The following is a 15,980-nucleotide window of genomic DNA, read 5'->3' on the forward strand; positions in this document are numbered from 1 at the left end:
CATACCACTAGTTATTCGTTTTCATTCAAAACGCTTTAATGAAATATGTTTGTTTGATAATTATTTTTATCTAATAAAGTTAATTTAATATATATTAATAAAATTGTTCATGAAATTTCTCTCAAAATATCTCAACAGACTAGTCTTATTTGCAAAATATTTGAGACTTTTCAAATTCATACTCCTTTATTGTTAAAGGCTTAAATGAGGATGTACAAGCTTGTAGCAAGATATTTAGCTGAAATTTGGGCGGAAAAATATGGTCAGTTTGGGGATGCATTATTGATTTAAATAATGCATCTATGAATTTGGTATGCATTATATTTCTAGTGATTTGTTCTGGTGTTTTTCGTTGCTTATATATCAATCAATTAGTTCCGGAAAATAACACGTTTGTTAGAGTTAGTGATTATCATAATTCATGTGAATGTTTTAATTGTCTTTCTTTCTTTTCTTTCATTTTGTCTTTTTAATTTCATCTTTCCAGTTTCATTCTTTTTGATTGGTGGATGAATTAGGAGAACAAATATCGCCTATGGACATTTGTGGTTGGAGTGAGGCATTTGTGTTGGTTAGATAAATTTTGAATTTTATTTAATTCAGTTTTATGGGAATATCAATCTTGTTTAATTAAATTTGTTTGAGATTTTTATTTTCTTTTATTATGATTCGAACCAATTTGTTTTAGAATTACTCGATGGTTCACAATTATTGTTGGAATCAGAAATCCAATTTATTTTCATTAGAGACCGAGCATTTAATGAATTAATCCGTAATCTAGACCTATCGAAATAATAGTTTGAATTAACTATTTCGAATTGGATTGAATTGAGTTTAAGCTCAATTCAGATTGAATTAGATTTATTAAAATGATTAAAACAAAAATATATTTTTCAGTTTTTTACTAGATTGTACCTCATTAAATATATATATATATATATATATATATATATATATATATTATACAATTTTTTCTTTTATTTATTTATTTTCTTTTAACTATCAATTTTTTTGTTTAAATAAAAATATTTAATTAATTGTAGTAAAAATAAATTCATCGTTATTATTGGATAAATAAATAAAAAGAGTTATTGACTATATTATATAATTATTATTCTAAAGAAAAATAATTAACTAAAACATAAAGTATTTTTAAAAATCTTCAAATTTAACAATAATTTTGTATTGAATCAATTAGTTTATAAAAAATTTTAAAAATTGAGATAAACATTAATTAGCAAAAATAAAATAAAAGATTATGGGTGAAATAAAAAAATGCTAAATTTGATTATCTAAACTATACCAAATCTAATCCAAATTCAATCCGTACAATCGTTTAAATTACAGATTGAATAAATATAATTTAAATTTAGTATGAATTTGATAAAAGAACCAGTTCTTAACAGTTTGCTCATCCTAGTTTTCATATTCCTTCTCCTTTTGTTTTCTTACTTTTAACTCTCAACTTTCAATTCCTTTGGAAATTAGCATTTTATTAATTCATTTACTAGTTTGGAGGGTGACATTATTGCTAGTTGAATGATTTTTATTGGGCTCAAGTTTTTTTGTAATATATTTTAGTTTTATTTCTGTTTTTTTAATATTATTATTGATTATGCTTTATCGGTTTGTTTTGAATTTTTTTTTATTCTTGTTGATTATGGTTCTAGTCGATTTATTTCGAATTCACTTGATGGCTCAAAACACTTTCTTCCGGTTATAAGTTGAGTACACATAATAGGTGTATTTTTACTTGCATTTTTTCATTCTTCATTAAAACATCCAATTATGTATGCATAGCTTTGTCCATTTCTTACTTTAACAAGCATTATCAAATGAATAAGGCTGTATGAACTTGGATTTGATATCATATTAGTCTTAATCTAATCTTGAGAAGAAGGAGGAGCTAAAATATTGTACAATACTATTATGTTATCAACATCATATGTTGCTATATTTGTCCTTTTGGTAGAACAATGTGAGATTTGATTTTTCTTGCAAAGGTCAGTTGGAGAATGATTCTTAACCAAACCTTATTAGTGTTGAATAAACTTGAATAGTTGGCCTTTCTTAATGGGTCGGTCCAAATTCTCTATTTGTTAGGATTTTTGTATTAAGGTTTCAGGGACGGAGTGTTATATATAAACTCATGTTATAACCATAGTTTGTTATATAATTATCATCTTTGTAACAATCTTTTTAATAATAATTTTTCTCTTCTTGGTAGACATAACCAAATTTTATTTTGGTGAATCACAGTAAAACAATGTGTCTTTCTTTATTTCTTACTTTTATCTATCGCATTCCTAACAACAATTAGAATTTTCATACTTCTCACAAATCTGAACCATATCATTCTACTACTCAATGAGCATTGAGTAAACTTTATTTACATTGGGAAATGGTAAATTAGTTGTATTTGAACATGATGGACATATATAAACTTTCATTAATATAAATTTTCATTAAGCTGCCTATCAAAAACTGAATACACCTGTTTGAAGTTTCCTTGTTCATGTTGTTTTTGCAGCCTTACAATTACATATTTTAAATCAAATCGACATTACAGTTCTTTCACATAAAAACAGTTCTCATAAAAATGAATACTAGGAAATACAACCAAATTTTATAGAAAATAACTAACTAATAACATCACAAAATATGTGACAAAATTATTAAAACAAGTTAGAATGTCCGCATTAAACACTTGACCAACAAAACCAATAAATGGAATACTGCTGCAAAATATAATGGATAACTCCATAGCAAAAACTTTTCAGATTATGTTGTAAGCGTGGAATCCGTCTTCCCGCGCAATCTTTGCAGTGTATTTCCAATCAAATGCGAGAATCGATTAAGCCTATTATTCGGATTGATTATTTCTTTAAATGTAACCATAATCAGATATATTTTCTCTTTATTAATCACATTATTTAATTTGTTAATTAAAATATTAAATATTTTTTATTTAATTTAACATTATATATTAATTTATTTTAATTCTATTAAAAAAAACTAACCTTCACAAAATTATTACCATTAACATTTTTTGTTAAATAAACTCCAACTAAATAAACTCTTACTCAAAGTATTATCTACCACCTATTTTCTTCACTAAATATCGAAAAAAGGAAAAATTCGTTCGCCCAACAAAATAAAAAATATATATAATTAAATATTTTATACATTAACAATTTAAAAAATTATATATATTTAAATAAAAAATTAATTAAAGCTAATAATATATAAATGATACTATAAAAAAATTATATTTAAAAAATTAATTATATTAATATATTTATTTGAATAAATAATAACTTGCTTATTAATTTATAAATATAATTTTTTTAATATAATATTGTAAAATCAAAATTATTTATAAAATTGTAAAATATATTTTAGTTGATAAAATATCATACTCATTAACTTTTTTTTTAATAAAAATTTTATAATTAATTCAAAATTTTAACAATTTTAAATTAAAAAATTTAAGTAGATATGTTTTTTTCGATTTAGAAAGTCACAAATAAATTACAAGTTAGAAACTGACATAATAATGGTTAAGGAGATAGAAATATCAATTTTTTTTTGTGAGTTTTCTAACGCGCAAAAAAAAAATGTGATTAATTTGATCTCGATTGAAGGAAAATTCATGATATATAGTGAATTTTAAATCTCTACGAATATTGTTAAATTCTATAAGGGTTTGTTTAAGGAGATATTTAATGTCTGGCCTAAATTGAATATTATAATTTTTTATTCAATTAGTACAACACAAAAAAATATGTTAGAGGCTCGTTTTATTTTGGAGGAAGTTAATGAGTCCATTAAGAGGTGTGAAAGTGATAAGGCGCTGTGATGCGACGAGTTTACTTTGATTTTTTTAAAAGACACGGCCTTTCTTTAAGACTGGAATTATGGAAGCAATAGATTATTTTTATCAATTTGCATTTTTTGATAAGAGTTGAAATTCAACTTTGATATGTCTCATTCGTAAAACTCTAGGAATTAGGGATGTGAAGATTTTTAGGCATATTAGTCTAGTTTCGTCTTTCTATAAGATTGTCGAAAAATGTTTAGCCAACAGGTTACGAAGGGTGTTAAAGACGATCATATCTAGTAATCAGATGACGTTCATCAAAGGTCGTCAAATTTATGATGTTCTATTAATAATCAATGAGTGTATTAACTCAACTAATTCAAAAGGTGAAAATGTGCTTTTGTCAAGTTAGACAACGGAAAAGTTTATGATAATGTCCATTGAGAGTTTTTGTTTGATGTAACGGACAAAATGAGAATGAATGTGAAATGGATTGGTTGGATTAGATTTTGCCTCATAACAGTTAAGTTTTCTATCATTATTAATGGGAGTTCTCGGGGATTTTTCGAGAGCTCTAGAGGAATCAGACATGGTAATCCACTCTCTCTCTGTTTTTGTTCGTCATTGCTATGGAAGTTCTCTGAAAATGATGATGTGTTATCTCTTTGTTGCCAGTGGAGACGAAAAAAGACCCAGAAGTGCTATGTCGGGGAGGACCGAGAAGCGAGACTTTCGCAGAAAACTCATGGCTCATCCGTGGATTGAGTTGTAGGCCAAGAAGATAATTTTTGTCATATCACATTTGTTTTTCTCTTATGACACGTTCTGCATGGTTTAGGCTATCTTATAGGAATTTTAAACATCTTCGGAATATTTTATGGTTATTCGATGCATGTTTCGGTATTAAAGTTAGTCTTAATAAGTTAGACATTTTTTTCTCAGATTTTGTTTTGAATAGAAAAAGGATGATGTTGACAAATGTGTTGGGGTTCAGAATTTTTGGTTTTCTGTCAACATATATTGGTATGTCATTGGGTGCTAAATTACGATCGAATGTCTCTTAAGACCCGATTATCACTAAAATGAAATATTGTTGAGTTATGGAGCCTACACTTATAATAAACTCTACATTGTTAATTAGAGTTTATTGGGTTTATCTTTTTTGGTTTTGGGCTTGGGCCTGACCAAAATTATTTAGGTTTATTACCTGAATGTTTACCCTATAAATATGTGATTATTAAGGGTTTACATTGATAGACAGAATTCTAGAGAGATAAAGTGTGAGGCAAAAACTATGTATTACTTCTTCTTCTTCATAGTAAATCTGGTAGTGGCTGAAGTGGATGTAGCTCAATTTGAGTGAACCACTATAAATCTGTGTGTTCTTGTGTTCTTCTTTCTTGTGTTTTTACAGATTGTTTTCAAGCTGGTAGGATTTGGGAGATACAAATCCTAACAACTGGTATCAGAGCAGCTGGTCTAGATCTGAGCATTGGAAATGATGGCAAGTGAGAACAGTATAGGACATGGGATTGGAAGATTTGATGGGACAGATTATGCCTTCTAGAGAATGCAGATTAAAGATTATCTCTATGGAAAGAAGCTTCATGTTCCTTTGAGTGAGAAACCAGAGAAGATGGATGAAGCTGAATGGAAACTCCTTGATAGACAGGTTTTGGGAGTTGTCCGATTGACGCTAGCCAAGACAGTTGCTCATAATGTAGCAAAGGAGAAGACCACCATGGGTCTGATGAAAGCTCTTTCTGATATGTATGAGAAACCATCTGCTAACAACAAGGTACACTTAATGAAAAGACTCTTTTACTTAAGAATGGTTGATGGTACTTCTGTCACTACTCATTTGAATGAATTCAATACAATTGTGAATCAATTTCTATCTGTTGAGATTGATTTTGGGGATGAAGTTAGTGCCCTGATTTTGTTAGCATCTCTACCAAATAGCTGGGAACCTATGAGGGCAGCAATTAGTAATTCAGTTGGAAATGCTAAACTGAAATTTGTTGAAGTTAGAGATCGTATTCTTGCTGAAGAGGTTCGTAAAATTGATTCTGGTGAAACGTTCAAAGGTTCTGCTCTGAATGTGGAAAATAGGGGCAGAGGTAATGATAGAAATTTCAACCGAAGTAAGAGCATATCTATGTCAAGGAGCAGGAGGAGTCAGTCCAAGTCTGGGAGGACATTTGAGTGCTGGAATTGTGGTAAACAGGGTCATCTGAAGAGAAACTGCAAAGCACCGAAGAAAAACGGTGATGATAAAAATGATGCAGCCAACGTTGTTACAGAATCTGTCACTGCTGCGTTACTTCTGTCTGTTGATAGCCCGATAGATTCATGTGTTTTGGACTCAGGAGCGTCTTTCCACACCACTGCTCACAAAGAATTAATGGAGAATTATGTGGCTGGAAACTGTGGGAAAGTTTATCTCGCAGATGGTGAGCCACTGGATATTGTTGGCATTGGTGACATCAAATTGAAGATGACAAATGGTTCTGTTTGGAAGATTAATAAAGTGAGACACATTCCAGGTTTCATGCGCAATTTGATCTCTGTTACACAACTTGATGAAGAAGGTCACAATTTCAGTTGTGGAAATGGTGCATGGAAGGTGACTAAAGGAGAAATTGTTGTTGCTCGAGGTCACAAAACTGGAACGTTATACACGACTTCAACTTACAGAGAAATAGTTGCTGCTGTAATTGATGACTCGAAGAATAGTGAGCTATGGTATTGCAGGTTGGGCCATATGAGCGAAAAAGGGATGAAAATTCTTTTGAAGAATGGACAGATTCCAGAACTAAAGTCTGTTGAACGTCAGTTATGTGAAAACTGCATTCTTGGAAAACAAAAACGGGTGAATTTCTTAAAAATTGGGAAGGAGCTCAAGAAAGAAAGACTAGAGTTGGTACACACTGATGTGTGGGGACCTGCACTTGTTTCTTCTATTGGCGGATCATACTACTATGTGACTTTTATAGATGATTCAACAAGAAAAGTATGGGTTTACTTTATGAAGCACAAGTCTGAAGTATTTGCTATTTTCAAGAAGTGGAAGTCTTTGGTTGAAAATGAAACAAATCAGAAAGTTAAGTGCTTGAGATCCGACAACGGAGGTGAATATATCAATTCAGATTTCAAAGAGTATTGTGCTGAGAATGAGATCAGTATGGTGAAGACTGTTCCCCGAACGCCTCAAGAGAATGGAGTAGCTGAAATAATGAATCGAACATTGAACGAGCGTGCTAGAAGCATGAGATTGCATGCAGGGCTGCCTAAAACCTTCTGGGAAGAAGCTATTAATACTGCTGCCTATTTATAAACAGGGGACCCTCTGTTCCTCTTGAATTCAGAATTCTTGAAGAAGCTTGGAGCAATAAAAAGGTAAACCTTTCTTATTTGAAAGTGTTTGGATATTTATCATATGTTCATATTAATGAGTGTGATAGGAGCAAGCTTGATCCAAAGTCTAATAAATGTTTTTTCATTGCTAATGGTGATATCGAGTTTGGTTATCGTTTCTGGGATAATCAAAATCGGAAGATCATTCGTAGCAGAAATGTTATCTTCAATGAACAGGTTCTCTACAAAGATTGTGTTGGGAAGACATCGGGTGGTGATTCCAAGTTGGAAGAGACTGGTACAGTCGATTTGAGAGAATTTTCAGCTGAATATATACCGGTTGTCGAAGAAGAACAATGTGTTGTTGAAGATGAAATCGTTGAGAACGTGGCCCCAGAGGTAAATCAGCAAACACCGGTTATACAGTTGAGAAGATCATCAAGAAATCGAAAACCAGTTGAGAGGTGGTCTCCATCTCTAAACTATATCTTGTTGACAGATAAAGGTGAACCTGAATGCTATGAGAAAGCAATACAATCTGACGAATCGGTTAAGTGGGAGTCTGCGATGAAAGATGAGATGGACTCTTTGATGTTGAATCAGACTTGGGAGCTCACTGAGCTACCAAAGGGAAAGAAAGCACTTCACAATAAATGGATCTTCAGGATTAAAGAAGAACATGATAAAACCATGAGGTACAAGGCAAGGTTGGTTGTGAAAGGATTTCAACAGAAAGAAGGTATTGACTACAATGAAATCTTCTCTCCAGTAGTTAAATTTTTGACAATTAGAACTATTTTGAGTTTGGTTGTGAAAGAAGACCTTCATCTTCAACAAATGGATGTCAAAACTGCTTTTCTTCATGGTGATCTAGATGAAGAAATTTATATGCGACAACCAGAAAGATTTGAAATCAAAGGAAAAGATGAGCTTGTGTGTAAGCTTCAGAAGAGTCTGTATGGTTTGAAACAGGCTCCAAGGCAATGGTACAAGAAGTTTGACAGCTTCATGAAAAGTAACAATTTTTTGAGGTGTGAAGCTGATCATTGTTGCTATATCAAGATGTTTAATAAATTGTACATTATTCTTCTTCTCTACGTTGATGACATGTTGATTGATGGAGCAAGCTTGTATGAGATTAACAAGCTTAAGAAAGAGTTGTCTGAAAAGTTTGCAATGAAAGATTTGGGTGCTGCAAAACAAATCCTTGGGATGAGAATTTTCAGGGATGAAGAAGTTCTCAAGCTTTCACAAGAAGAATATGTGAAGAAAGTTCTTAGCAGGTTCAACTTGTATGATGCAAAACCAGTTACTACCCCCTTAGCTAGTCACTTCAGACTATCTAAAGATCAGTCGCCTTCAACAGAGGAGGAGAAAAATTACATGGCAACTGTTCCGTATGCCTCTGCCATTGGTTGTATTATGTATGCGATGGTTTGCACAAGACCAGACATAGCACATGCAGTGGGAGTTGTTAGCAGATTCATGAGCAATCCGGGTAGACAACATTGGGAAGCAGTAAAGTGGATACTACGATACTTAAGAGGAAGTACGGGTCTTGCTTTGTGTTTTCGAAAGTCTAATATGGGTTTGGAAGGATATGTTGATGCTGACAATGGTGGTGATGTTGATAGTAGGAAGAGCACAACAGGGTACATTTATACTTTGGGAGGTACTGCAATCAGTTGGGTTTCAAAATTGCAGAAGATTGTTGCTCTTTCTAGTTGTGAGGCAGAGTATGTTGCTGTGACAGAAGCTTCTAAGGAGATGATGTGGTTACAACCTTTCTTGCGAGAATTGGGTCAAGACTACGAGGGAAGTGTGTTGCGATGCGACAGTCAGAGTGCCATTCATTTGGCAAAGAATCCTGTTTATCATGGCAGGACGAAGCATATACAGGTTCGTTATCATTTCATCCGGTCAGCTTTAAAAGATGGAGTATTAGCTCTTGAGAAGATTCCCGGGAGTGAGAATCCAGCTGATATGTTGACGAAAGCTGTGACAAATGAGAAACTGAAGTTGTGTGCAACTTCAGTTGGTCTTCTTCGTTAAGACACCGAATGGAAAGCCACTACCGATCGAGAGATGAGGAAGTTAGTCTCCAAGTGGGAGATTGTTGAGTTATGGAGCCTACACTTATAATAAACTCTACATTATTAATTAGAGTTTATTGGGTTTATCTTTTTTGGTTTTGGGCTTGGGCCTGACCAAAGTTATTTAGGTTTATTACCTGAATGTTTACCCTATAAATATGTGATTATTAAGGGTTTACATTGATAGACAGAATTCTAGAGAGATAAAGTGTGAGGCAAAAACTCTGTATTACTTCTTCTTCTTTATAGTAAATCTGGTAGTGGCTGAAGTGGATGTAGCTCAATTTGAGTGAACCGCTATAAATCTGTGTGTTCTTGTGTTCTTCTTTCTTGTGTTTTTACAGATTGTTTTCAAGCTGGTAGGATTTGGGAGATACAAATCCTAACAAATATAATTGTCTATGTAAAATAATCTCAAAAGGTGGTTGGCTAATTCTCATTAAAAGTGTGTTGTCATCTATGCCCACATATATGATGTCGTTATTCATTCTCTCCAAGAGTGTGGCGGTGAAAATGGAGAGAATAATGTGTTAATTTCTATGGGGATCTTGTAACTCATCGTTAAGATGATTCTATATAGTTTTTGTTGGGAAAAACTTTATGATTCAAAGATTCCATCCAAGATCTCGTTCTTTGTATTTAGTGTTATTTATGGTGAAATTCTTACGGATGATATGTGCATGAAAAAATTGTTGTATAATGTCTAGTCGTATGTGTCACAATGATGTTGAATCAACACTCACTTACTTTTACATTGTCGAGTGATGTCTAGTATTTAGAGTTTTGTGGAGTATTACTAGAATTTATTGGGTGATATCCGAGTCTTTGAGAAATTTGGATTGATGTGGCTGATATGACAGGATTACATATTTTGGTTGTCATCTCAATTATTTTTTGGTGGATTATCTGATTGGAGAAAAATTGTCTAACTTTCAATTATCGTAAACGTTCATTGCGTATCATTCATAATGTTATTATTATGACGCTTGATGAGATTCGTTTAGAAAATTCAGTAGCGTCTATCGGGAGAGTTAATCGTTTTTCTCGAGGATTTAGCTCGATAACTTATTAAGTACCGTTTTTTCTTATTTTTCTTTTAATATCATGTTTTGTCGTTGTGTTTAAACAATTTTTTTTCATTTTTAATATATATGGATTTTTAAAAAAAATATATATATATATATATATATATATTTTTATTATATATGTACATTAACCTTATGATAACTAAGTTAAATTTTAACCATATCAATAATAAAAAAAAAATAGAACGCACAACTGTTAACAAAAACACGATTGATTCACACGATGTCATTTCGTTTGAAGGCAACAACAAATTCCACTAACAAAGTGTTTGAAAAAAGTGGCATCATTCTGTTTAAAACCATACTGTTTCGTTCACTTTATTTTTTTTTTTTTGCAAAACGAAATTTCGGTGTAATCGGATATAAGTTTGATTTTTTAGCCAAAATTTCAGTAAAGATCAACAATTATAATAAACATTGACTAAATTGTTGTAAGTCTTGTCTTTGTAATTAAGGTGTCTTCCTTAAAGTATTCCTAGTCAAGTGAAAAGAAAGAAAGAATAGTGAACTGAACTTCACAAATCCAAATCCCCCATTTCTATACCCCTTTTGCAATCGACATTTATCTTCTTCCTTCTAATCATATTTCAATTCATGGGCTCTGTTCTAATCCCCTTTTCTTTTTATCTCTTCTTCCTTCTCTCTTATGATCTGGTTCTGTCATATGAATGGACATGCCCAGCAGAACAATATATCAGTTGCCGGGGCCATGATCATCTGCTCAAATTCCCTCTCAAAAACATCACTTATTCAGGTACAGGATGCGGGTTATGGACCGTTGATTGCTTAAATCATGATACCCCAAGAATTCAGAATGCTTCGCATGGTGAATATTCATTAGAAACTGAAGGAGATTCCATCATCATCAATGTCAAACGTCTGGCTTCGTTTATTTCCCACAAGAATGGTTGTGACTTCGTCAAAGATTTTCTTACTTTTCCAAGAACAGACAATTCTACAAGCATCGTCGATTTCTCAATCTCCCCAAACATGACCGTTTTCAAATGCTTTAATTTTGATCTAATTGATCACCTTTTTAATCCCTGTCCGGATAATCAGGGGTTCTATTTCAACTATTCAGCTAAAGAGATGATTCAAACGCATCCCAACTGTTTCCCCATTGTTGTGCCTATTATGTCAGAAACAGAGATCAGAAATACAAGCGATCTGTTTTCTCTCTTGGCTTCCCAATTCACTATTCAACCATATATTTCAGAACCATGTTCAAATGAATGTCATCCTAATCCTAATGCTAAAAAAATTGCATATTTAAAGTGGCGTAAGACTATCATTCTTGCAACAGGTGAATTATTAAATACATTTAGTTGTTGATCTATATAATCTTCATAATCTGTTAGCTAATGATATTAATCATATGATATTCAGTTCTACCCGGAGGCTTTCTGATTATGGTTGGAGTTTTCATTTTCATCATTTGGCAGCGTAAAAGGTTGAAGAATTTGTTTTTATATCTGCCCTTCTCAAGAAAATCCTCATCAAGGACAGATCTTGAAAGGCCTGTGTCTGAGTATTTTGGAGCTTCTGTTTTCACATATGAAGAACTTGAAAAAGCAACCCAGAATTTTGATCAATCTAAAGAATTGGGAGATGGAGGCTTTGGAGCCGTTTACCATGGTAATCTTTTAATTATTTTCATTGAAATTTATGGGTTTTTATTTTTTGATAAAAGTTTTTATCTTGAAGGGCTGTGATTTTGAGAAAGATGATATTTTGGTAAAAAAACATTAAAAAAATACAGGATAAAAAAAGACCAAAGATAATATTTTGATAAATGAATTGAAAATGGTGATAAATATATCTTAGATTAATTAGTTACTTGTTATGGTATTTTTAAAGGATTCAAATTTGAGTTATTTAGAGAAAGGTCATTAATATGTTATTTTGGTTGATTATTTGATATTATTTTCAAATAATTCCAAGGTAGAACAAGTTATTTAGCACAATTGGAATTTAGTATTTGATGGTGTTCTTAAAATACTATATATATTTTGATAGGAAAACTAAGTGATGGAAGAGAAGTTGCGGTGAAGAGACTATACCAACACAATTGTAAAAGAATTATACATTTCATGAACGAAGTCAAAATCCTCACGGGCCTTCGCCACCCGAATCTTGTTACTCTCTACGGTTGCACCTCGAGACATAGTCGTGAGCTCCTCCTCGTCTACGAGTACATCTCAAACGGCACAATCTACGACCACCTTCACGGTGACCTAATCGGCAAGGGATTACTCGACTGGCCGATTCGATTGAAGGTGGCCATCGAAACCGCCGAGGCCTTGTCTTACCTTCATCACATCAACATCATCCACCGCGATGTCAAGACTACCAATATCCTCCTGGACGAAAATTTCTCGGTTAAGGTTGCGGATTTTGGGCTCTCGAGGCCTTTACCAAACAACGTCACCCATGTCTCGACGGCTCCTCAAGGGACTCCGGGGTACGTGGATCCCGAGTACTTCCAGTGTTATCAGCTAACTGAGAAGAGCGACGTTTACAGTTTTGGAGTTGTTCTGGTGGAGTTGATCTCTTCTATGCCTGCGGTTGACATTGGCAGGCATCGACATGAGATCAACTTGGCGAACTTGGCTATAAATAGGATTCAAGATTGTGCATTTGACGGGTTGATTGACCCTGCTCTTGGATACAAGATAGATTATAGTGTGAAGAGAATGACTACTTCTGTAGCGGAATTGGCTTTTCGGTGCTTACAAAATGAGAAGGATTTTAGGCCGACTATGGATGAAGTGGTGAAGATTTTAAAAGAAATAAGAGACTATAAAGATGTGCACAAGAGTGGAGGAAGAAATGAAGGAGAGTGATATTATTGTAAATTTGTTTGTTGCTACATTGTCTATTTTATAGTAATACCATATTTCTATTTAATTTCTAGGCTATTTAATGAATGTCGTGTTAGTCTATGTTTTGTTCCCAAAAGAAGAGAAATATTAACAACTTGGTATGGTGAAAACGATGTTATATACGTTTTCTTATGAGCTTCAAATTTATTTTAAATTTTTTCAATGATTTGTAGTTTAATAAGCAACATGAGTTATGCATGGTCTTATAAAAATAAGAGGAGAAATGTGAATTTTATGCACCATTTAACCAATGACAGATCTACATATTAGACTACCCACGCCCACTGACTCAAAATATGATAAACTTCTAATAGTAACGATCCTATGATCTCTTCCTCGTATTGTAGAATTGATGTAGTACATTTATTTCTTGTCATCTTCAACATCACTCAAATCATCTATAACTCTCATTTTTTTTCGTTTTTTATATGTTTTTTAGAGGATTCTAAAAAATATTTGGGAGAAAGTGGAAGACAGAGAAGATGTATTTGCTACGACTTCAATTTTCTCTATGAACAGTTTATTTATCAGCAACTAATATATATCGAGCAAAAAATTTTGTTATAACTTATTTTTCAAGTGACTTACTTTAGTGGATACACATTCCGTGGGTTAAACATATAGTTTCAAACATATTTAATAAATTAACAAGATGAACGCAACTTATCTCTTGACGGATTCGAACCCAAGATATCAAAGAGACTTGCTTTCACATCTTGTTGTGCCTAGACTGGTAGATTGTTTAAATTTGTCTTATATTATATCATGTCATACAAAATGAGGCCATGAGATCTTGAGGTTGCTAAATGCTAAATGCGAGAAGCTAAGCAACTTGTTTTATTCAAAGTCTTGGTCTTTTTCTCTTCACCACTAAGGGCCCGTTTGAGCTTGGGTTATTTAGAAGGTACAAATTCTTATTTTTGAATGTAAAATTAGATTATTTAGATAAAAAAATCAGAATATCCATGTGATAAAAGTACAATTAATAATTTGAATAATGTTTAAAAAAATTAATAGTTGATTAGTTATATTGTAATTTATTTTTTATTTTTTTGGAAAATATTGTAAATTATTTCAAATGATGTCAAATAAGTAAACACTTTTTAAATTAAGAGTTTTGTTATATTTTCCATTAAGTATATCCTCATTGAGGAGGAGATTTATGACTATATGAGTTGTGTTAATCTTTTTTCAAGAAATAAATCATTTTTATAAGAAAAACAACTTAAATAACCCACATCAAACCAGGCCTTAATTCATTTAAGTCTTCCTTGAAGATATTCAAAGTCAAATGAAGGAGTATTATACACGTTAAATAAAAAAGAAGAAGAGTGACACTTTCCAAATCCCCATTAAGAGCCCAATTAAGATTATAGTATCATTTCAAATTACGTGAAGTGTCCGTCAAATAAAAAATTCAATGAAAATATATATTTCATTTCAATTTCATTAAATTATTTTTTTAATTATAAAAAACTAAAATGACACCAACAATAAATAGTTATCTTTTTTTCATTCAAGACGCTTCAATAAATTATGTTTGTTTGATAGTTATTTATACCTAATAAAGTTAATTTAATATATATATATATATATATATATATATATATATAAAAAAAATTGTTCATGAAAAAATTTCTCTCAAAATATCTCAATAGACTAGTCTTAGTTGTAAAATATCTGAGACTTTTCAAATTCATGTATCTCCTTTATTGTTAAAGACTTAAATGAGCATGTACAAGCTTGTAACAAGATATTTAGCTGAAATTTGGTGGGAAAAATATTGTCACTTTGGGGATGCATTATTGATTTAAATAACGCTATGAATTTGGTAAGCATTATATTAATTTCTAACCGATTTGTTATGGAGTTTTGATTTCGTTGCTTATATTTCCAATCAATTTGTTCCGATTTCATTAACTCGTTTGTGAGAGTGAGTCATTAGCATAATTCATGTGAATGTTTTCATTGTCTTATTTTCTTTTCTTCATTTTGTCTTTTTAATTTCATCTTGGAGTTTCATTCTTTTTGGTTGGTGGATGGCTTATGTGAACTAAACGAAATCTATTGAAGTTCTTAGTGGACTTTCCATTTTGCTCACATTTGTGGTTGGACTGTTGGAGTGAGGTTGGATTTTATTTAATTCAGTTTTATGGGAATATTAATCTTGTTTTAGGAAATTTGTTTCAGAATTTAATTTTAGTTTATTATGATTCAAACCAATCTGTTTTAGAGTTATTGGATGATTCACAATTAACCTTTCATGAACAATATCCATGTTAGGGTGTCCTTTTTTCTTTTTTCTTTTTTACACTTGAATGAATTTTGGGTTCTGTTGGGCTCAAGTTTTTGGTAATATGTTAGTTTTATTTCTGATTTTTTACTTTTTATTGATTATGTTCGGTCGGTTTGTTTTGAACTTTTTATTCTGGTTAATTATGGTTTAAATTTTTAGTCGATTTGTTTCGAATTCAGTTGATGACTCGTAACACTCAACTGCTTGTGGGCCGGTTATAAGTTGAGTACAAATCATACATGTATTTTTACTTGCATATTTTCATATATATATATATATATATATATATATATATATATATATATATATATATATATATATATATATATATATATATATATATATATATATATATATATATATATATATATATATATATATATATATATATATATATATATATATATATATATATATATATATATATATATATATATATATATATAA

General features: G+C 31.4%; 1 protein-coding gene across 1 annotated transcript; it reads left to right on the plus strand.

Annotated features, from left to right (window-relative positions):
- Positions 1-10,941: 10,941 nt before the first annotated feature.
- LOC124936476 (LEAF RUST 10 DISEASE-RESISTANCE LOCUS RECEPTOR-LIKE PROTEIN KINASE-like 1.4) lies at positions 10,942-13,232 on the plus strand. The gene is made up of 3 exons (XM_047476978.1): positions 10,942-11,658; positions 11,742-11,990; positions 12,372-13,232. The coding sequence occupies exons 1-3, from the start codon at positions 10,950-10,952 to the stop codon at positions 13,196-13,198; spliced, it is 1,785 nt and encodes a 594-aa protein (XP_047332934.1). The 5' UTR covers positions 10,942-10,949; the 3' UTR covers positions 13,199-13,232.
- Positions 13,233-15,980: the final 2,748 nt, after the last annotated feature.

Source organism: Impatiens glandulifera, chromosome 4, assembly GCF_907164915.1.
Source record: "Impatiens glandulifera chromosome 4, dImpGla2.1, whole genome shotgun sequence".
Classification (NCBI taxonomy): domain Eukaryota; kingdom Viridiplantae; phylum Streptophyta; class Magnoliopsida; order Ericales; family Balsaminaceae; genus Impatiens; species Impatiens glandulifera.

Excerpts from the sequence above, each read along its gene's own strand:
- LOC124936476 (XM_047476978.1), top strand. The coding sequence starts at position 10,950 with ATGGGCTCTGTTCTAATCCCCTTTTCTTTTTATCTCTTCTTCCTTCTC. Across the intron at positions 11,659-11,741 it reads GACTATCATTCTTGCAACAG|TTCTACCCGGAGGCTTTCTG; the intron begins GTGAATTATTAA and ends TATGATATTCAG. Across the intron at positions 11,991-12,371 it reads CTTTGGAGCCGTTTACCATG|GAAAACTAAGTGATGGAAGA; the intron begins GTAATCTTTTAA and ends ATATTTTGATAG.